A 24,167-nucleotide genomic window follows, 5' to 3' on the forward strand; every position below is an offset into this window, starting at 1 on the left:
AATCTTACCTTGGGTGGGTTGGCAGGGGTGAAGGGGTGAAGGGGAGGGGGGGGGGGTGTTTGGGGTGAGGTTGTTTGTAAAGTAGATGAAATATTACTGCTGAACACCAGTACAGAGACACGTACTTCCCAGGGTTGATTTTCTATATGCTAAGACATTCATCGTACATTGGGGGTGAGGGGTGGGGGTGGGGTAGAATGGAAATGAAGTGGGACCATTTGTTATGTGGATAATACATTGAACTATTGATTGACACCTTGATTGCAATCATGACCTTTCCATGGGTATCACCTATATTATAATTACTGGTGAGATTTTGAACAATCTATGGTATTGGGGGATCTTTTTTTGGATGACACTAGATACGTTAACTGACCTTTTTTTTTGCAGTTGACTAACACGTATCAATGACATTTGTCTTATTATTGTTATGACAGCTTCATAATTATGCTAATAATTCCTGTTCCTTAGCAACTGTATAAATAATAATCTGGCCCATGATGTTTCTTGTCAGTTTGAGGGAAGTTCTGCTTGATCTGGATATAGCTATATCATAATCTACTAGTACTAGTATACTCTATACCATTAATCAATGAGACATCACATTCTTATGCTTCTTGTATCAACTGGCTGATTGTGATGTTTTTAGTTGTCTGTCTGTCTGTCTGTCTGTCTGTCTGTCTGTCTGTCTGTCTGTCTGTTTCTATATATATGTGCATGTCTATATCTATCTATCTATCTATCTATCTATCTATCTATCTATCTATCTATCTATCTATCTATCTATCTATCTGTGTCTGTCTGTCTGTCTGTCTGCCTGCCTGTCTGTCTATCTATTCAGTTATTTGCGTGCCTCTGTGTGTATGACTTAGTCTGTCTATCTGTCTGTCTATTTGTAGATGGATAGGTAGGTAGATGGGTAGGTAGGTGGATAGGTACTTAAAGATTGGTAGGATGATAGGTACATGTAGGTAGATTGGTAGGTAGGTATGATATGTATGTAGGTAGGTAGATAGGTAGGTAGGTATGTACATATGTATCACTATGTATGTATGTATGTATGTATGTATGTATGTATGTATGTAGGTAGGTAGGTAGGTAGGTAGGTAGGTAGGTAGGTATATGTGTATCCATGTATATCATTAATATGCATACCTGTCTGTCTGTCTTTCAGTTTATATAGACAGGTAGTACATACCCTATTCACAAAATCTGTACACCTAAAAATACATTTAATTCCATTTTGCCTTCATTCTGATGGTATGTAAATAACAAGTGGTAATATTGTGGCAATGTAAATATAATCTGTGCATCACTCTCCCTGAGATTACAGTCTTGTTTGTCGACTAAACAAATCGTGATCCCACAAGGAATTGAGTAAAACAAAGAGATAAAAATACTCTTCAAAGAAAGGGACAGAATATCACAAAGCCAAAAGACGGCTTTAGCTCTAGAGCACTCAGGGAAATATTTTTATACATTTTGTGAATATCTATTGCTATGACTTGTATTAGTATGGATGCAGAAAAAGTTTGTGTGTGTCACTGTCACTGTGTGCATGTGTATGTGTGTTTGTGTTTGTGTTTGTGTTTGTGTTTGTGTTTGTTTGTTTGTTTGTTTGTGTGTTTGTTTGTTTGTGTATGTGTGTGTGTGTGTGTGCCTGCCTGCCTGCCACCTACAGTGACTGCCTGTCTGCCTGCTTGCCTGCCTGCCTGCCTGCATGTATGTATGCATGCATGCATGCATGCATGTATGTATGTATGTATGTATGTATGTATGTATGTATGTATGTATGTATGTATGTATTTATGTATGTATGTATGTATGCATGTACATCTATGTGTATGTGCGTATACAGGAACACATGCACTTTGGTGTGGTCATTATGTATATGTTAGTGTGTGTATAAGTATGTGAATATGTGACTGTTTGCGTCAGTATGTGTATGTGTGTATCTGTCCATCTGTCTGTGTGTGTGCATACAGGTGCACACTTTGGTGTGGTCGTACATGTAATTTAGTGCATGTGCATTGTGTGTCTGTGTGTGTGTCAATGTGTGTGTGAACATGTGTGTGCATGCAAGCTAGAGCATTAATTGTAAGGAGCACTTTAGTTAAAAGACCCTTTTGATTTCAATAATACCTTTGACAGTCTGACCAAGGTTTTGTTCTCAAGTACAGAGCAACCACTTCCGAAATCCTGGCTAAAGATCACATAAAACTCACACTCTTTGAATCCATAAAGGAATCCCTTGAAACACTTGGACATGCAGTTAGAACAGGACGGGAGAAATACTCGATAACCTTGAAGTCCTTGTTCAGGGGTTTGATTTGCAGATGGCCGACCATTCAACTAGTGTAATAACAATTGAATTCGATTTACTTTTAAGTGGTTCAAGACGGTTGATGCAATTACAAGTTCAAATTTATTGTTGTGTGGACAGGTAAACGATGTAGTTGGACACACAACACTGCTTGAATATTAAAGGTGCACTTTTATAGCTTGAACCTGACAGATACGTATTATATACTTCACATAGTGACATTGATGTAACATGCAAACTTGGCGGTTCACTGATTTTTTCTTCGAGCTGACATAGTTATATGTTATATAGATGTGTAAGACCACACAACCACATTTCATCTGACCAATCATTCAGCCAACCATGAAATAGAAGTCCATCTGCCAACCACATACCACTCATCTACCTGTTCATTTGTCCTTATGTATATTTATTTGCCTGTTTATCTCGCTATCGTCGATTGCCTGTCCTGCTATGAATAGGTACTGAATAATCAAATAAAACTGTTACATATCTCTCTCGCTCCTTCCAATCTGTCTGTCTGTCTGTCTACCTCACTGTCTAACTCTCTCATTATCTCACTCTATCTCACTATCTCTGTCTGTCTGTCTGTCTGTGTATATGTCTGTCTGTCTGTCTCTATCTCACTGTCTTACTATCTATCTATCTATCTGTCCGTCTGTCTGTCTGTCTGTATGTATGTCTATCTAACTATCTATCTGTCTGTCTATCTATTTCATTTTCTATCTATCTATCTATCTGTCTGTCTGTCTGTCTGTCTGTCTGTCTGTCCATCTGTCAGTCAGTCAGTCAGTCTGTCTGTCTATCTAGCTATCTGTCTATCTCACGTCTCACTATCTCTGTATCTATCTATCTATCTATCTATCTATCTATCTGTCTGTCTGTCTGTACGTACGTACGTTCCGTCCATCCGTCCATCCGTCAGTCCGTCTGTCTATCTATCTATCTATCTATCTATCTATCTATCTATCTATCTAAGTATTTGTTTGTGTGTTGATCTGTGTGCTTATATCTACCTATGATTAACTCTTCACAATCTGAACATCAAATTCAGAAATGTCATTGTTCATTTCAGTTAGCATATTGTGAATTTCTCAAACTTGTTAGCATTCCATTAAATTCCGACTTGTCAAGCCAACTTTGCTGACAGCTATACACACAATTTATGGGGGATCAAAATGTGAATGTTAATGCAAATATGAATGTGATGCTAACGACAACATGATGATATTGCCAGCCACACTTCAGCAGTATTTTTTCATTTGCTCATTTAAACTGTATAATGGCTATAATCCGAATCAAATTCTTTCCACTCTTTGTAGTGTACATGTTTCATGACTTCAAAATAATCACTGCATTATTAAGTTTATACTACTCTGACTGTCACAAGGGGGAGGGGGGGGGGAGAGGAGGGTGGTGCAGTTGTCTGCTGGGAGAGAGAAGTTGTAAAAAATGTCCCATCATTCTTTGCTGTGTCCTCTCTGAGTTAAGGCGATTGCACAATATCGATGAAGAGAGAAAAAATTCTGTTTCTTTCCACTTAAAGAACTTAATCTCCAGTCATCTGTAACGCGGGAATTAATGCAAATATGCTTGTGCAGTCAGTCAGCCTTATGACTAATAAAGTAGTGAATAATTTAACAGAAGTGCTGTGTAGTAATGTACCCATAAATTATCTGTCGTGGTTTAGCGGGCTGTCTTCAGACGCACTCGTTTTTTAATGACCAGCATACTTTGCCAATAACGAAGCCCGACAAATCACAGATCCAGTTTCTGATATCAAGTACGATCTGGTGACTCTTTAAAAATAATAATAATAATACTACCTTACGTATCCCCCCATGTCAGTCCACTGTGATTGTGATCTAGCCATAGTTTAATTGCGTTGTGAGCAATCTACGGTTGGCAAATTAGATAAAAGATGCCAGAAAGACGGAAGAAAGGTTATTGTTAACTTTGTTAGTGGAGCAAATAACCTGTAGCCTCCGTTGGATTCCATGATGCTGGATATCGTGTATCATCTTGGTAAATGAACAATCAAGTCTGCTGTGATTCTATGACAGGCAGAGATTTGTGACAATCATCAAGTTTTTGTCAGATTAATGACATTTGGAGTGGCAAATCAAGTTGGCCTGATGGTTTAAAGGGTGAAGAGGGGTGGGGTTGGGGGGTGAAGAAGGATGTTGTGATGGGTGGGGCTTTAGAGGCAGCGGGAGTATTATTATTTGAGGAGTGACTGATGTGAAATGAAGAAATTACCTGGAGAGATGATTGTTGAGGACTCTCATTAATTTGAATGACTAACATGAATTTATATTGGCTGTATAAATGATGTCTGAATGAGACATGAATTTAAACAAACTGATTAGGGTAGTTCTTGTGTGGGGTGGGGTGGGGTAGGATGGGGTATCGCGGATGGGCTGGATGGGATGGGGTAGGAAGGATAGAGTAAGGAGCTACAGTTGGATTGGGGTGATGTGGGGTACTTGGATTAGTTGGGTAAGGTGGGGGGTGGTATGGGGTGTTGGGTGATGTTAGTCTAGATGGGATAGAGTAGGGCTACAGTAGGGTGAGGGGATATGGGTAAGGTAGGATAGAGTGGATGAAAGGAGTAGGGTGATGTGGGGTAGTTGGTTGGGGTGGTTTGGTATGTGATGTACATGTAGGGTGGGGTTGAGTGGGGCTACAGTAGGGTGAGGGAATGTGGGTGAGATAGGATAGAGTGGATGAAAGGGGTAGGGTGATGTGGGGTAGTTGGTTGGGATGGTTTGGTGTGTGATGTAGGATGGGGTTGAGTGGGGCTACAGTAGGGTGAGAGGATGTTGGTTGAGGTAATATAGAGTGGAAGAGTTGATTAGGGTGGGGTGGTGGTGTGGGTCACCAGGGTGTTATGATGTGTTGTGATGTGTTGTGTTGTGCTGTGCTGTGCTGTGTTGTGTTGTGTTGTGTTGTGTTGTGTTGTGTTGTGTTGTGTAGCATATTGCATTGTGTTGTGTTCTGTGATAGAATGGGGAGTAGAGTTGCAATGATAATAATAGGTGAAGCTTCAGTAAATTGTCTAACAGACATGGATTCTCAGGAAGAAGAATTAATCATGGTGATCAGGGATTGGATTATGAATTTATATTGGATTTACATTGGAAGCAACTTGGAAAATGAAGTAAGCTTGGCTGTTTAGCTGAAGGGTGGGGTAGGGGACAATGGCAATGGTGTTAAGATGACTAGCTATGAAGCATGGACTGGGATCACTAATTAAAACAGCACATATTTCCTAAGTTGTTTGCTGAAAGGCAAAATATAATAAAATTGATAGTTTCCAACACATTTGAATACTAGTATGAGTTTGGAGGGCAATCTAATGGAAACCCTTGTACAGTGTCACCTACTGTTATATGGATAGTATTAGTCCTATGGGAATTTAAAACGTGTATGTTTAAGTCTACTGGTATTGTATAATGTGAGATGAGAATATATGAATGAATGAAGTGAGAATAGATGCCTAGGGTGGGGTGTGGGGTAATGATGGGGTACATGATAATAGGGTATGGATGGTGAGAATAGATGCCTATGGTGGGGTGTGGGGTAATAATGGGGTACATGATAATAGGGTATGGATGGTGAGAATAGATGCCTGCTTAGGGTGGGGTGTGGGATAATGATGGGGTACATGATAATAGGGTATGGATGGTGAGAATAGATGCCTAGGGTGGGGTGTGGGGGTAATGATGGGGTACATGATAATAGGGTATGGATGGTGAGAATAGATGCCTAGGGTGGGGTGTGGGGTAATGATGGGGTACATGATAATAGGGTATGGATGGTGAGAATAGATGCCTAGAGTTTTCTTTTCTATGTATAATTTTTAAAATGTATAATGGGGTGGAGCATGTTAAGGGGTGGGTGGGGTGGGGTGGGGTGGGGGTGATGATGGTCCTAAGGAGGAATGTGGTGAGGTGGTGTATAATGAGGTGATGTAGGGTGATGTTGAGGTGGGATGATGATGGTGTAATGGGATGTGGTGGAGTGATAGTGAATCGTACTGGAACAGTGATGTGGGGTGTGGTGGTATGATGATGATCCTGAGGTGAGATGATGGTGGGGTAATAAAATGTGGTGGGAGTAATGGCTTAATGTGGTTGGGTACATGATAAAATAAGGTGTAAAGGTTTCAGTTGCTAAAGCATGTAAGTTAGTGAATGAGCAAAAGGGAAAACGTAAAAGCAGATGGGGGGTGGGGGGGTGGATGTGCTCTACCGAGACAAGTGAATGTCTATTCTCACCCATATTGACAGTTGTGTGATTGATACGTGACACTTACTTATACTACAAATATTTGCTCGTCTAGAGTTTTCAATATTTCAGAAGCAAAATAACAATTTTATACATCTGTTTGAGGTAGGATTGGTGGGGAAATATGTGTGCAGGAAGGAGGAAGGGGGGGGGGGGAAGGGAAGGGAAGATATATATGTATTACAGATGACAAATTGCATTAGAACTCATGTCAACTGCCAGGGTCAACTCATACGCATGCCTTTTTACTGAAGCTGTGTAAAATTTTGCTTTTACATTTTATGATCATTTAAACATGTAATTGAAAATGCTGCCTGAAAATTCATAACCCTAAATCACCAAGGTGTTAGAGTACAGTTATATTTCTTCAATTAAACAGGAAGATGTGATAAAGTTGATGGGGAAAACACAGTACTGTTGCCATGGAAACAGGTGATGACTCCGCGATTTATCACCACCTTGTAATGAACTATCACACAACAAAAAAACAATATGATTTAGACTCTGAGATATTTATTTACTCAATGTTGTCATAATTTAGATATGTCATACTCTGCCTTAACCTTTGAATATTTCATAACGTTTATATGCCAAGGGCCACACTGAAGACTTTATTTTACAGTAAATGTCTGATGTTTTTGCTAAGGTTTCAGAAATCTGGTGAAAGGAAAGGGGAAAACCTAGCAAACTCTGTATATGTCCTGACATATTTAACCAGATATATGTGTGTGTGTGTGTGTGTGTGTGGGTGTGTGTGTGTGTGTGTGTGTGTGTGTGTGTGTGTGTGCCATACACACATATAAAACACATAAAAAACACACAATGCACTGATAGACAAACCTGAGGACTTATGCCAAGATTTTCAAGACTTTCACAATGACTCACTTGATACTTCAGTGCTAGCTAGTATTAGAGAGAGAGAAAGAGAGAGAGAGAGAGAGAGAGAGAGAGAGAGAGAGAGAGAGAGAGAGAGAGAGAGAGAGAGAGAGAGAGAGAGAGAGAGAGAGAGAGAGAGAGAGAGAGAGAGAGAGAGAGAGAGAGAGAGAGAGAGAGGGGGGGGGGAGGAGGGGGGTGGCGAGACAGACAACAGACAGACATACATATACAGATAGTTACAGATACAGATACAGATACAGATACAGATACAGATACAGATATAGATACAGATACAGATACAGAGATAGATACAGATACAGATACAGATACAGATACAGATACAGATACAGATACAGATACAGATACAGATACAGAGATAGACAGAGAGAGAGACTATATGTATACAATTGTATGTGTGCAGTATGTGACTGTAATCTTGACCAATGAACTTAAAAGTATTGTAAATGTTTTGAAAGCCAATTGAAATGGCACAAATTAAAGTGTTGTACTTTAACATACACATACATGTAGATGTTACTATCGGATACTTAGATAAACAATTTACACAGAGTACAATGTCTGCCACTGGAATTCATTCAAGTAGAAACTCGATTGTTTTGAATAATTTATACCAGCAATTTCATCAAAATTCCATTTTCTTTCTCTGAAGAATGATTAGTTTCTCTTAGCTTCTTCTCTTTAGACTTTCAAAATTATAGTTTTATGGAGAGTAAAAAAAACTACTACACCATATAGGCTTTCACAAGTGGCTTTCTTTTAGGACTATATATTGAAGGTTTGCATTATTAAAACATTTCACACGTGTAGTCTATGGGTACGGGTATATACATGTATACTGTTGTCGAGAAATTTCCTTAGTCAGTCAAAAAAAACAAAAAAACTCAAACCGAAAACAATTTTATTTTCAGGTTGACACAGAAGTAGTTGGTTGGTTTCGTTTATATATAATATGTGAAACATAATGGTTACTTAGAAAAATTATTACTGTGGAAAGCCAGCTATCGGCTAACAAAGATAGCCATAAAACTATTGTTGTTGTATGTGTTAGATTACAAGTGATAGCAGTGCCTTTGTTATGTCAATATTATCATCCTGTAATCAAGCTAGTGTAAACATTGCACATGATTTGAATTGAGGAAGCTTGCTATTCACAGACGCAATCTAGTCTAGTGTTATCCTTCATCAAATCTTTCAGATTTCTCTTTTAGTCTAGCTCAATGAAGTTCTGAAAAGTATGGGATACAATTTAAAATTCAACCACAACCACAACCATGACCCACACAGTCATTTAACACCATGTCTTTGTTTAGCCAATCACAGAATTCTGCCTAATGACAAGTTTAGAGTTTATTGGGGGCAGTTACAAATGTATGTAATGTCCAAATATGGTAATCACAGAATTCTAACCAATAAGTTAGTGTTTATAGGGGGCAGTTATGTAATGTCCAAATATGGTAATCACAGAATTCTAACCAATAATAAGTTTAGTGTTTATTGGGGGGCAGTAATGTCCAAATATGGTAATCACAGAATTCTAACCAATAAGTTAGTGTTTATAGGGGGCAGTTATGTAATGTCCAAATATGGTAATCACAGAATTCTAACCAATAATAAGTTTAGTGTTTATTGGGGGCAGTAATGTCCAAATATGGTAATCACAGAATTCTAACCAATAATAAGTTTAGTGTTTATAGGGGGGCAGTTATGTAATATCCAAATATGGTAATCACAGAATTCTAACCAATAATAAGTTTAGTGTTTATAGGGGGGCAGTTATGTAATGTCCAAATATGGTAATCACAGAATTCTAACCAATAATAAGTTTAGTGTTTATAGGGGGGCAGTTATGTAATGTCCAAATATGGTAATCACAGAATTCTAACCAATAATAAGTTTAGTGTTTATAGGGGGCAGTTATGTAATGTCCAAATATGGTAATCACAGAATTCTAACCAATAATAAGTTAGTGTTTATTGGGGGCAGTTATGTAATGTCCAAATATGGTAATCACAGAATTCTAACCAATAATAAGTTTAGTGTTTATAGGGGGGCAGTTATGTAATGTCCAAATATGGTAATCACAGAATTCTAACCAATAATAAGTTAGTGTTTATTGGGGGCAGTTATGTAATGTCCAAATATGGTAATCACAGAATTCTAACCAATAATAAGTTTAGTGTTTATAGGGGGGCAGTTATGTAATGTCCAAATATGGTAATCACAGAATTCTAACCAATAATAAGTTTAGTGTTTATTGGGGGCAGTTATGTAATGTCCAAATATGGTAATCACAGAATTCTAACCAAAAAGTTAGTGTTCATTGGGGGCAGTTATGTAATGTCCAAATATGGTAATCACAGAATTCCAACCAATAATAAGTTAGTGTTTATTGGGGCAGTTACATAATGTCCAAATATGGTATATTTGTCAGCTCAGGACACTACTTATAAATACATTGTTTACATTTGGGGTTCACTCATTTGTGTGAACAACATTTGGTTCATGATTGAGTCAGTTTTACCAGACGTGGTTAGAGATGATTCGATACCACATTGACATCCAGACTAGATGATACACCCCCTACTACTATGAGTTTCATAACATCAATGTCTCTTCATTTAGAATCATAGTTTACGATTATCAATATGTTCCTACAATAGTTTTAGTGTGTGTCATTTGATAGCTTCCCGATAGCTGACTTGCCATTGTTGTAAATATGATCCATATTTCTGATGACCATGATGACATAAGTGTTGTTATGGATATTGCTTTTTTTTAATGTGTTGTTCTTGCCTTTTTACATATTGCATTTTTTTTCTAGATAGATAAAAAAAGTGTTGCACACTTACCATTCAACTGAATCACTAAACATTGCTAAATGTATTAAATTTTGTAACCTAAATTCAAAGCAATGCATTGCATTTAATGATTAATTCATGCATTAAAGTTTTTTTGCTTAAGTTTGGTAACTATGGTAACTGATGGGGGAAATCTGACAAAAGTCTCTCATATTTCCATTTACTTTGTTTTTTAATTTTGGGGTGTGCACGACCCGGGGAACAGAGGTGATAAATCTAGTAAAACTTACATATAGGTTTCCATACTTTCTGTAACATACATGTGTAATCTGGGTACTAATGGAACCCTGCGAGCAGTGGGGTACAATCTGGTTTCATACCTGTGGAACTCGGGTAGATTTTACCTACTTAAGATAATAACTTTAACTTTTTGAAACCTGAGAGAGAGTTTCATGAATTGTTGTTATTGATTACATTTGTGTTTGTTTGTTTGTTTGTTTGTTTGTTTGTATTTATTTGAGAACTTTAGCATTGTTTTAGTTATTTATTAAAATCAGCATGAATGTTACTTATGTCACAATATATTAGAATCAACGTGCCCACTAAGCCAATTTTGATGCACACAATATTTCAGTGACGCACCAATATTTGGTGTTCCTCTATCTCTTACTATGTGGTGACTACTCACAAGAAATAGCAATTTTTATCATTTTGACTCACAACAACAAAAGTTGGCTATCATTAGGGGGGCATACTGATTAGAATGTATATAAAACACAAAATAAATAAGATATTAATGCAACAAGTTTTTTCTTTCATTCTGTTAAAAACAAATTATTTTCTTGATTCATAATCTGTACATTCAGGAGCTTTCAAGTATGATGGTGACGAATTCTGAGATTTGAATTCAACACATGACATTTGATTGATTCATATGTTTCAGTCGCATAATACACAACAAGTTCAAATGATTGCCCCCGTAAGGGCCAAAATAATTTGATGCATAACCCCTGTAAACACAAGGTGTCAATGAAATGTGCAGGGGCTGTGAGATAACTTTTCTCTGCTTGAGAACGCAACTGTACTAATAACAATACGGCAGCTATACCCATTAAAATTTTCTATTCCGCAGAGTGGCAATCTGACATTAAAATGAACCTTTATGATAGACGAGGGTGAAATGAAATTGCTGGTCATAAAATGTACACCGTATAAATAATGTGGTCGTAGTTAATTAGTGAGTGTACTGTTAAGGGTGTTTGGCAGGTAGCAAAGTTATGACATTATGGTTGTTGAAAATTAAGAAATACTGCCGTCTTTATAAATGCTTTTAAGTGATAAGATTGGAAAAAAACTGTGATTTTGAAGGATCGAAATATTCCACGCTAGACATGAACATTAAATTTGTTTCACTGAATGAATTTCAAAATAGATGTGCTCGATAATCATTAAAGCCGTTTTTGGAATAACTAATGAGTATAAGTTTGATATTGGGTTATTGCCAACTAGATTGCTTGTAAGTATTGCCACTGAAATCACAGAAAAAAATCATCAAACTTTTTTTTTGTTATTTGAGGACACAGGATATTTTATGATGATGGAAGCTGGTAACATTTGAAGCGTGTATATAAGCCATATGAATAATGTCTGTGAGAACTTATAATGTTCGCACCCAAAAAAGTTTCATCACCTGGTGACCCACTTTTAAAGAGGTTTAAGCACTAGGTGTAAATGTCTGACAAAGCTATAGAAAAAGTTAATCCAGAACAAAAGATAAATCCTAGATAATCTCTATGGCTCCATGGATAAGATAACGCTTATGTTGAAAACCTGGGATTGAAACCCCGGCCTTTAAAAGGAATGGAATGACTGTCCCAGTAAATTTGGTTTGAGCTTATTTCACCAGTACATGAATTTGAAAAAAAAAGAGATGCAATCTTTGATAGTAATGGAAAAAGATTCTGGTAAGGACCATCGAAATAGTTCCCTAGGAAGTAGTCAAAGTTCATGGACCAGATATGAGATATGAGTGACCATATAAGCTGAAATTAATATGCACACAAACAAAATGCATTGTGTTTTGATTTGAATGGACATAAATGTCTGGCATGCCTCCGTTGTTATAGAAATACTTTAAAGTTTATAAAACAATTGTCAAGCATTCTTTTTAATTTTGAATTTAGATTATGTAATCTAATGTGAAATATTGACAAAAAAGAATATTGCAGACAACAAAAGCACAAAAATAGAATTCACATGAAAAAAAATGAGTGAAATGGTGGACGTTTCAATTGTGCTAAGAGTGACACTCTCTCGTAATTAAAAATTGCAGAAGTTAGTGCGAAAATGTTTCATTGTTAAAATGTAATCGTAAGATTGTACATGTAGCTTTAAATACAGACATTGCTACGAAATTAAAATATACGTCAACAAAACAGTACTACGAACTTGTGAACCGTCTCGTCTCACCCCGCTATTTATACAAATTTCTTTAAAAGGTTGAGAAAGACGGTTACAATTTAATTAAAATGCAAGCAAATAAACCGTAACATTAATTTTTTTGAAACTCTCTGGTTCGACTTGTATCTGAAACTGGAGACAAAATTATTCCAATTTAATTAAAAGGGCTTGCAAACAAAATGTTATGACAAACATGTGACTAGACATCGTTTTATACAAATATCTGAAGTTTAAAAAAGCTCTTCAATGTAATTGAAATAAATACAAGAAAAAAAGGTAATTTACAAGTGTACTTGAAAACTATCAAGCCCCTCTCTTTTGCAAATATCTGAAGTTTGACAAAAAGAGTTGAATTTGATTAAAATTAATGGGGAAAAACATAGTTTTAATTGGTGAACTTATAAACTGCCTAAACCCTGCACAAATATCTGAAGTTTGACAAAACAATGTTAGATTAAACAACAACAACAACAACAACAACAACAACAACAACAACAACAAGAGTATGATGAACTGGAAACTGTCTAGCCCTTATATACAAATATCTTCGGTGGGAAAAAAAACGGTTTCAATATAATTTAAATAAATTTAAAAAAAAAATTAAAAACAAACAAAAATAATAACTTAAATAAACTGTAAACTCAAGCCTATACACAAGAATATCTATAGTTGGAAATAAAAAAAGACTTAAGCTTAATTAAACTAAATGACAAAACAACACAAATAATGATAAACTTGTCGACTATTTTGTCCCTGTACACTGAAATATCTACACTTGAAAAAAAAGTTCCAATTTAAAAAATTTCAGCTGGTCAGTGCAAGCAATTCATTTTTTTCAACGTCACAGTCGGCTGCGTTACAATAGGTAACATTACATTGCAGTATGCTGAGACAGACTCTAACAATTAAGTGACAAGAAGCTGAGTAATGGAGCTTCCAAGTTATTAGTTGGTCATGCCTAGCCAACGATAAGCTTTATTAAAGCACAAGCTGGCTTAATGAGTTTTCACAATAATCGCTATGCCTTTTTTCCCCTCACAAAACGGCCGATATTTACACATGTTTGTACATAAACATGAATATACATTATACACTGTATACAGGTATTGACTGAAGTGTTATGAAACCAACATCATCATTTGTATATGAAATGAACATACCATAACATTAAAAAAAAAAAAAAAATGAAACTCACTCATCCGAGTTACAAATTTTGAAATATATCTCTTTGTTAATTTCAACGGGAAATTGACAGGTTACTAGCAGGATGTTATATTTCTTTTGTTCATTTTGCATATTGACGATGCTCCCGTTGATAATGAAGAATGGATGAAATATGAACATACGAGGGGTAGGGTTCAGACCACTTAATGACGGTATGATGAAAACGCCCGGAATTAGTGTTTCAATATTGATGGGCTCGATGCGTTCAGAAATTTGAACACAGCCGCAGCCTAATGGAAACAGATAGTTAGTGATGCATCATTATTGTATGTTGAAATCAACATCTCTTGCATCCCGGGCAAAATTCTTAACACTCTTAGTTTCATTCTGAGTTAAATGACATCAACAGAGTAAACATCTATATCCTTACGTATGAGATTTTTCTCAATTGGTCCAACTCGTGCCACATCGATTTATCATAAAATGCAAAAGAGAAATTCCCAGCCTTTTAGAGTGAACGTTATTATCGCCGATAACTGCTGAGACAAAAGGATGTTAATAAAGCTTGCTGTGGAGCTATTAATCATAGATCTGTCAAACTTAATGATTATGATGCGGATGTGTGTTGATTTCATGAACGTCCTCATCATTTTCACTGACACTCTTGTCAGGATAACATTTTAAGAAAAATCTGGCAAATGACAAAATTATTGCCACTAAGATTTATCTATAAGGAATGTATGATTGTATCGCTAATAGCTATCTCTCATCAAATCAGTAAAATTAGAATTTACGCCAATCTCTAGTCACTTGATGTGCAACCAATCATTTTTCAGTTTTTGTTAAGGATTTCATCAGTGAGGATGAAGATATTCAAGGAACTTTTTTTTCTTCTCTCAGATGGGTATATTCTGAATTCAGTGAATGGTACCGCCAACGTTTTTTGGTCACAGTGAAAGCTTTTGATATCAGCCTAAATGTTAGAACAATGTTATTACATCATTATCAAGTGAAATTAAAATATACTTCTTTTCCATGGCATTGTACTTGCCTAACCAACTAGTGGTTCATTATGTAAGACAAATACATACACACATACATACATACATACATACATACATACATACATACATACACGCATACACGCATGCAAGCATGCATGCATACATACATACATACATACATACATAATGATTCTACTACTACTACTACTACTACTACATACATACATACATACATACATAGACAGACAGACAGACAGACAGACAGACAGACAGACAGACACATACATACATACATACACATACATACATACATACATACATACATACATACATACATACATACATACATACAAACATACATACATACATGTGTAAATACATACATACATACATACATACATACATACATACAGACAGACAGACAGACGTACGTACGTACGTACGTACGTACGTACATACATATTACATACATACACACACAGACAGGCATACACACACACACACATACATACACACACACACACAGGCATACACACACACATACACACACACACACACACACAGGCATACACACACAAAGTGGTTTTGTGCCTTGCCTTCTTTCATTGAAATTGTAAATATGAAGCGTTATTGACATTCTGATAGGAATTTTGATGATGCAACATTTATATTCATAATTCACAGATCTGATATTTAACTAGAAGGGAATAACATAACATTGGCTTTTACACAGGTAGCACATTTCACTTGATGCAAATAATGTGCATTTCAAAAACACTTGGGCAAATTTTGAGACAAGAAAACGCCATCTGTTTCATATGAAAGAAATAGCAGGGATGTGATTATCGGCAAGAAAACCCAGGTATCTTTAGTATGTAATAAGAAAAAGATCATTTTATGCAAATAGTGTCGGGGGGGGGGGGGGGGTGTACTAGATACAAGTAGAAGGTCTGTTTCAGATGAGACAATGTCTTCATGTATAAAATTATGTCTGTTTCACACCAGGAAAATTTTTCTTATTAACGTGAAACAGTTTGAGACGTGGCTAGTGTAAATTTCTTCATCTGTAGAATGAACTATTTTTAGTTTTTTTGAAATGATCCCAGATTATTGCCAATAACTAGACCATTACAACAAGATACAAACTAAATTGTTTGACCTTTAATTATCTAGCGTATGTGTATATGTACGTGTCTCAGTGCCTGATTTTAATAGAGGCAAACAGGAAATAAAAATAACCAAATATCTAGGGAGTATTTTTCTTGATTTTTTTTAAAGGCTATCTATGAGGTCACCGTATGCAAATGAGGAAGTCGGAACACTGCCTTGGTAACGAGCACCTGATGTTGATTAGGAATATTTAACTGTGGGTAGGGGCAGGTTTTGAATGTGTGAAAATTTAATGAGCCCTTTTTTAATGATACAGTGTGCCGCTGCTTTCATTATCACTCGGACTAGATTGGTTATTATAACTGATGGACTACTTGATTTCATTACAGGGTGTGAAGGGGTGAGGTGTGGGGTGCACCCCCCGACAGAGAGAGCTGCCCACCCCTAACATCAAACAAATTGGTGTGGCCCAGTTGAGTAAAGTTGTTACTGGGGCTGTGGAATGCTAGCGACCCATCTGCAGAAAGAGATTTAATTTGTGAATTAATTGAGGAATACGAATTGAGAGTCTTGATGAAATAATAGTCGGCAAGTGTAGAGCCGAGATTTCATTACCTGTTCTTTCTCTCTCAACCATTCATTTTCTGACTCCAATTTGTCAGCCACTAGCTTCATCATCTGCAAGGACAAAGGAAATAAGACAACAAGTCAGTATCTTAATTGTACAAGATGAGATGTAAATGCTAAACTCAGCTGCGATCAAATTCGCTAGGAATCAGACGTCACGTCGTCGTCGTCGTTCGTCATTGGATTTCACACTCGGTTATTTCAAGTCATGCATTTTTCATCAGCTTTTCTTGCGAGACAATTGAACGACAAAAGTCACCAGTGCGATGAAATGGACATCAATTAGCCTGACCGCAAGATTGGTACAGTAACATATGTTGCCAATCGTTGTCTCATTTCAGGCTATTTGACGGGGTATTATATTGACAGGAAAGTTTGTAAAATACAGATTTGTCGTATATTGCCCACATTCATTCTCTAGTTCATCACATCGAAAAGTACTCTAAAATAGGGGAGTTATAATTCGATGAAAAATTCATTATTTTCGGAGTAATCCTTGTAAAGTGTATACAGATGATACCTTTGATCCAAATAGGGGGTGTATAAAAACCATGGACATACAGTATATACTTTAACAACAAATAAAACTTTCACATCGGTGCGTTTGGGAATTAACAAGTACGTCTTGACTTAACCAATTCCCTTGATGTTCAAACCATATCCACTGTATTTTTTAGACTAGATTTCATTACCAACATCATTTGCGATGTCCAAATTGATTTGATTTTATCATCGGCTTCTTTTTTTTTTTAATGAGTGCAAATATTTATTGCATGAATGCATTGATTAAAAGACATGGTCATCAGACTAAAGGAATCAAATCTATTTGTTTATAGCTAGTTAGCTAACTCTGACTTCAAAAGCCAACGACTCACCAATTAAACGTTTCTCACTGACATGCTAATTTGGATCATTTCCACATCACAGTCCACATCAAAGTATACAAATTCTGCTACTAAGCAGCTTTTTGAACAAATTTCTAACTAATTTGGAACATTTTACCCTTGCCAGCAGACTACAGATTCATTATTTGGTAAATTTTGGTATCACTTTCATTCTAATTTCAAACAATACCTTTCCCGCCAAAATTCAGCAGACTACAAAGTATAATACTTTTCACAAATATTAATAATGTCTTTGACATTTTTCACTTGAACTTTGAATGCCTGATTTTGCCACTGATAAAAACAGACTACAAGTTCAAGCCTTCTTGTACTAAATTAACTTTTTTCCAATTCACTAATACACTGTAAATTGTCACCAAAAATTCATTTTTCAATTTTCCCGCCAAATTTTAATGATACAAATAGTTGCCTGTCAGTGTGACTTTTATATGAATTCCATTTTAATTTTGAGCCCTGGTGATAGGAATACTTGAAATTAATAAAGTTACATCAAAACAGACTTGAGAAGAATGAGCATGTTTGCAAATATTTCTGAATCAATTTTCCCGCCGAAATTGAATGATACAAATAGCTGCCTTTCAATAACTTTTGTACAAATTTCATTTCAATTTTGAGCACAAATGACAGAAATATTTCAAATTAATAAACTTACACCAAAATGAAAAAGAAAGCACATGTTTTATGACTAACGATAAAATAGATCTTTATTTTTTTTAAACACCTTTAAATGGAAATTGACATCAAAAGAGACTAAATGACTCAGCACCTGCAACAAAAAAATGTTTAAGTATACTTGCAATATCTGCCATCTAGTATAAACGATTAATAAGGAAAAAAAGAACAGTTTTGCAGAATTACTCTAATGGCCGATAGAAATACTCATATTTAGTGAAGCCTTCAAGTAAAATTAGATCAGAGAGAGAGTTTTATGGTGAAAACCATGGAAACAGATAAGCCGACATCTGGAATTTCATCCATCTCATTAAAGAGATGGAAAAATTGGAAAAAATATGGTGGGATTAAAAGATTGTGTTATTTGTAGCCAGTAGTGCTCATCACTTGTGCACTAATTGAACAATACACGCACTACTTAGAATGCTAAATACTTTGCAATAAACGTGTTGTCCTGTTGGATGAGTAAACTGTCAAATGGGGAAAGAGGTCACAGTTCTACTACAGTACAAATAAATCTAAAAAAACCTCCAAATTTACAAACACTTTTAGTTCGCCGTGAACTTACAACTTTTTAAAAGACGTTTTTGGGTCATTTATTTATAAGATTTTACTAAGGCATACAAAATTAAATTGATGGTATGAGGATTTCTGTGCAATCATTCTAAAATAAAATCTATAACTTTTTAAGGCATTTTTGGAATTTTTCTCATGATAATCAAAATTTTGCAAAAATTATGCAAAAATTGAAGAAAAAAAATACCAGAAAGAAGTGTGAAATTCATCATGATTAGTGATACTATTATGCAAATGATAATAAAAATGATGATAAAACTATTGTCATTTTCTTCATCACTTTCACACACTTTGGGCTGTGTATCGCTAGCACAGACCAATAATGGCACAACAGCCCTTTCTACTTCAACTCCCTTGGGAACATGCTATCCATTGCAGCCTCTGTAAACACATAGGACTTTAAGTACTTCACAAAACACCCTCTATCCTACCAGGTCCCCATTTATATCACTGGGTTGCTTGACTGAGAGACATAATGATAGTTGAAACAAATTACTGAAACCTTATTAAGCAGTTGGTATGTTTGCTAAAGAGCTATACGAAGTATTTAAGTATAAAGTAAAATGTATCTGAATTCCCAAGTCACTTTATCAAGGTTCACCCACACAGACAAAATTAGAGCACAATATCGGGGAAATTATATCAGTTTTTTTTTACCAGATTTTTGTTCTTCTGTTACCAGGGTTCCCAAACTTTAGCAGAAAACAGCTACGTATTAGATTTAAATTAAACTTCTTGGTATTTTACAAAAGTGTATAATGTCTAGCTAAATCTATAAAGTCAAGAAAACAAATTGGAGAATAAACATACATAGAACTAATGATGGTTTTTACGATATTATCAAAATGAATGCAATCCAAAATCCTTTTTGAAAAAAAACAACCCGGATAACATGTTAGGTCACTGCCACTGCTCAGGTATTTATCTGCTGATGGATAAGGCTTGACATAAAAAGCATTTTCAAAGAAGATAACATTAAAACTGACTCAAAAGTGAGTTAGTGTAGTACTCAAGAAGTAATATTGATGCATTCACTGTGTGCAGGTTGACAACCAAGAAACAAGCTTACTAGCAGAACATGTGACTTATTCTTGCCTAAGTTATTACGACCACAAATTGTTACATTTTACAAAAATATTGCCAACTTTTGATTCATTTTGGATAGATTTAATGTAAAATATTCTTTTTATTAATTCAATACCAAAAATGTTTGCTAACAGGTGAATATATATGACATTCACCAGCAGAACACACAACTTTTTTTTTACCAAAGTTAATGAGAGGACAAATTGTTGCATTTTACAAAAAATTCACCACCTTTAATTTTATTTTGGATAGATTTAATGTTAAATACACTTTTCAATAATTTAATACTATGCTTGCTAAAAGGTGAATTCACACGACAGAGAATTCCTTGGCAGAACACAACATATTCTTGACAAAATTAATGAAAACAAATTGTTGCATTTTATATAAATTTTGCCGACTTTTGATTTATTTTGGATAGATTTAAAGTTAACAACACTTTTTTAGTAACTTGATACCAAAATATTTGCTAAAAAGGTGAATATATGACGAAAGCTTTTACCAAAAAGAACATTTTTTGGGTCAGATGACAGAAACGTGTGCCAAACAACCCCCTTTGTTTCTTGGCAGACATGTCTGGAATTCAAAGGGTCCACAAGGTCAAATGATCTACTTATATTAAAGACCATTCAACATATCCTTTGTAAATGTATAGTTCAATTGTCACCTGAGTTACCATTTACCTACAGATCAATTTAAAGCTCCACTAGCTGCAACTGAACGTATTTTTTCACAATGTTTTGGTAGATACAATAACCTACTTGTGATGTCATACACCCTGAACACTCGTGAATCACCTACGGATGAACATGCTTTTTGTAACTGTACGCATGATCAAATAAAATCGATTTGATTTTGGGTCCATACCTAAAAATCAGCGCCCTCAACGGCGATCACGATTTAAACCTGTTATTGCAATACTAATAGATAAGATTGACCACTGATTAACATGTGGAACATGATTATTGGTATTTGACACCTTTCAGTGAATATATTGTGGGTGGGATTTTGGGTGGGTGGGTGAGTTAGTAAATGAATGAATGAAGGAACAAACGAACGAACGAACGAACGAATGAACGAACGAACAAACGAACAAACGAATGAATGAATGAATGAATACAAAAATGCATTTTATCAATCAAAACCATAAGCAATACAAATTAAAACAACAATCAGTAATCCTGATTGCAATAACATGAAATCCAGCAAAATCAACAACTTACAGCTAAAATGATGTTGGCTTGGTGTTTCACTCATGGGACATTACATTTTTGACACAAAGATAGACATATTTCAACTCTAGACTAACAACACCAGAGACATTGCTATTCTTTTACAAGGCAGTGAAAACAGGTTTACACATGGACTTGCTGATTTCAATGGCTGCAATTGTTTATTTTCTAACTGATGATCAACATATCAACTTGACTACTTCGACATCCCACTGTGCATGGCACCTATGTAGTTGTTTCTTTTGTAGTGTTACATTGAGTAAAAGACCAAACCAACATCATTTTAGCTGTATTTGCAGTGACTATTAAATTATTCACAATATATGGGGGAAGGGGGGGTTGTGTGATGTTTTACAAATTGTCACCTACTTGTTGATAAGTTTTGACATATACAAACAAGTATTCAGGAGAAAAGCTGACAGACATTTAGTGTTATGATGTGATAATTTGTTAAATCCCACACCTACATGTACATATCTACTATCTGACCTATTTACATCTAATTGTTGAAATATACATTGTTAAGATGGTCACTATCAATAGTCTGAATAGATATATAACAAATTAATATGTGAATACATACATAGCATACATACATATATATAGAAAGAAACAAAGAAGCATACATACATATATACAGACATATACACCTACCTACCTACCTACCTACATACATACATACATACATACATACATACACACACACACGCATACATACATACATACATACATACATACATACACACACATCTACCTACCTACATACATACATACATACATACATACATACATACATACATACATACATACATACACACATACCTACCTACCTACCTACCTACCTACCTACATACATACATACATACATACATACATACATACACACATACACATTACACATTACACATACATTCAAACACATAATTTTATATATTAGACAGACAGACAAACAAACACACAGAGACATAACAGAATACATACACTTGCAAATGTGCATACATATAGACACATCCATACTGTACATTGTCAAACTTACAGGAACACACACACACACACACACACACACAATGCATGCATGCACACACGCACGCACACATGCACGCATGCACATATGCACGCATGCACACACACATATGCACACACACACATACAATGTACACACACACACACACACACACACACACACACACACACACACACCCACACTTGTACCCTATATGCTTAAAAGCATCATAGCTTGTTTAATAGCTTTGAACTGATCTGCAGCTAAGAAATTCAATGTGCAATGGCTTGTGGATAATTCATTCCTCAACAACTTCACTTGGCTTGTACACACATGGATTTTACAACTGTAATAACAGTAGCAATTAGTAGTAAACTTGCACTAAAGTCAAATCTCTTCATCCATGACATGTAGACGCAGACTAGTGATGATCAGCTCAACTCATCGAACAAAAAGCTCAAAATCAGGAAATAGTCGTCTTATTTAGATTTCCCCATTTACTTTTATACACAGTCAGTAGTATTTGCCTTGTTATATCACACACACAGTATAATGGCTTCACAGTCTCCTTTTTAATAAATAGAAGCCGTTATTTTATTGATCATGTTAGTTCGACGGCACTGATTTAATACGGATGAATCAGGGAAAGAGTTGCAATGCCCAAATAGGCACTAAATTAGTTTTTTTTTTTTTTTAAAGTTAAAGTCGGTTACAATATATAGCGTTCTTAACATATGCGTTAATTTCTCTCAACTGATTAATTCTGGTCGGTTCATTATGACACCCCGGTGAGTAAGCTTATCAAATGCAGCTTTGAAAAACCTCATTTTTGGCTTAATTCTTGAAACACTCTATGCTTTGTCCTTATTATGAACAAAACTGATTGAATGGATGATGGCCCCCTGTTGATCGTCAAGCAACTCATCATAACTATGAATACCACTCTCTCCTCTTTTTTTTTTGTTCTTTTCATTTTTCAGTGGTTTCCTGTCTCAGTAATTACAACCTGAGATTTGATGACAGCATTAAGGGTTCATCATTTTGATACCTTGGACTACCTTTAACTGTTGGGTACTGACGTCTGTATGTCCCTGTAGTATTTCCTTGCTATTTGCATCATCTAGTTCTATATGCTCATCATTTCGTATGATGAGAAAAAAAAACAAAAAAAAAAACCCATGAATATTGTCAATTTCTTAACTAAATATACAACATCATGAACATGTCACAGAATTAGATGACTTTTCCTTCATGATTGGAAAAAACACGTAGAAAATGACAATTTTGTGGAAATATACGACATGTCACAGAAATAGATAATTTTTCATCAATGATTGAAAAAAAAAACGTGGAGTATCAATTCCGAGGAAATTTACATGTGTCAGAAACAGACAATTTTTCATCCATGATTAAAAAAAAAGGGGTAAAAAGTGTCAATTCCATGGAAATGTACGAAGTGGATAATTTTTCATCCATGATCTTAACCAATTGTGTAGATATCTCTGGCAATTTAAAGAATATAGGAAAAAAGTTGGATTTTTCTCCTTCTTCTCATACTTGGGTAATTAGATTGATCACTGCTACACATCTATTCATTTCTGGAGTATGAGAAAACGTTGACAATTTGTTCATAAACACAACGAGCATTCTCATCCATCAAAAAGTCCAATACCAGAAATGATGACAGAGCTAGTGAAAACTTAGTCAATGTGACAGATCCAACCTAAATGTTTGGATTTGTCTCTGGTCATAAGTTTCTATGATTGAAATAGATGACTTTATCTGTCTAAAACAGAAACAGGTGTTTGATTCACATCAAGCTTAAGGTAGAATGTACCTTGGGGGACAAAATTCCCAGGAAATCAAAGTTCTTCAATTCTCTCCAAATTTTGTCATATGAAAGTTTGTTCTTGGTCCTTTTGAAAGAGTAAAAGACATTTGGCAGTTCACCATCTTGTATTCAAGAAAATCAACAATCTTTTATTTTCACAAACACAGTATTCGGTGGCCATATTGGATT

General features: G+C 35.4%; 1 protein-coding gene across 1 annotated transcript in view; it reads right to left on the reverse strand.

The window, feature by feature from the left end:
* The window catches only part of LOC144437282 (uncharacterized), a 109,259-nt gene that overhangs the window by 26,854 nt on the left and 58,238 nt on the right, over positions 1-24,167 (reverse strand). The window contains exon 3 of the mRNA XM_078126205.1: positions 16,662-16,724. Coding sequence (XP_077982331.1) covers positions 16,662-16,724 — 63 coding nt within the window. The remainder of the gene's footprint in view (positions 1-16,661; positions 16,725-24,167) is intronic.

The sequence above is a fragment of the Glandiceps talaboti genome, chromosome 7 (genome assembly GCF_964340395.1).
Source record: "Glandiceps talaboti chromosome 7, keGlaTala1.1, whole genome shotgun sequence".
Lineage (NCBI taxonomy): Eukaryota > Metazoa > Hemichordata > Enteropneusta > Spengelidae > Glandiceps > Glandiceps talaboti.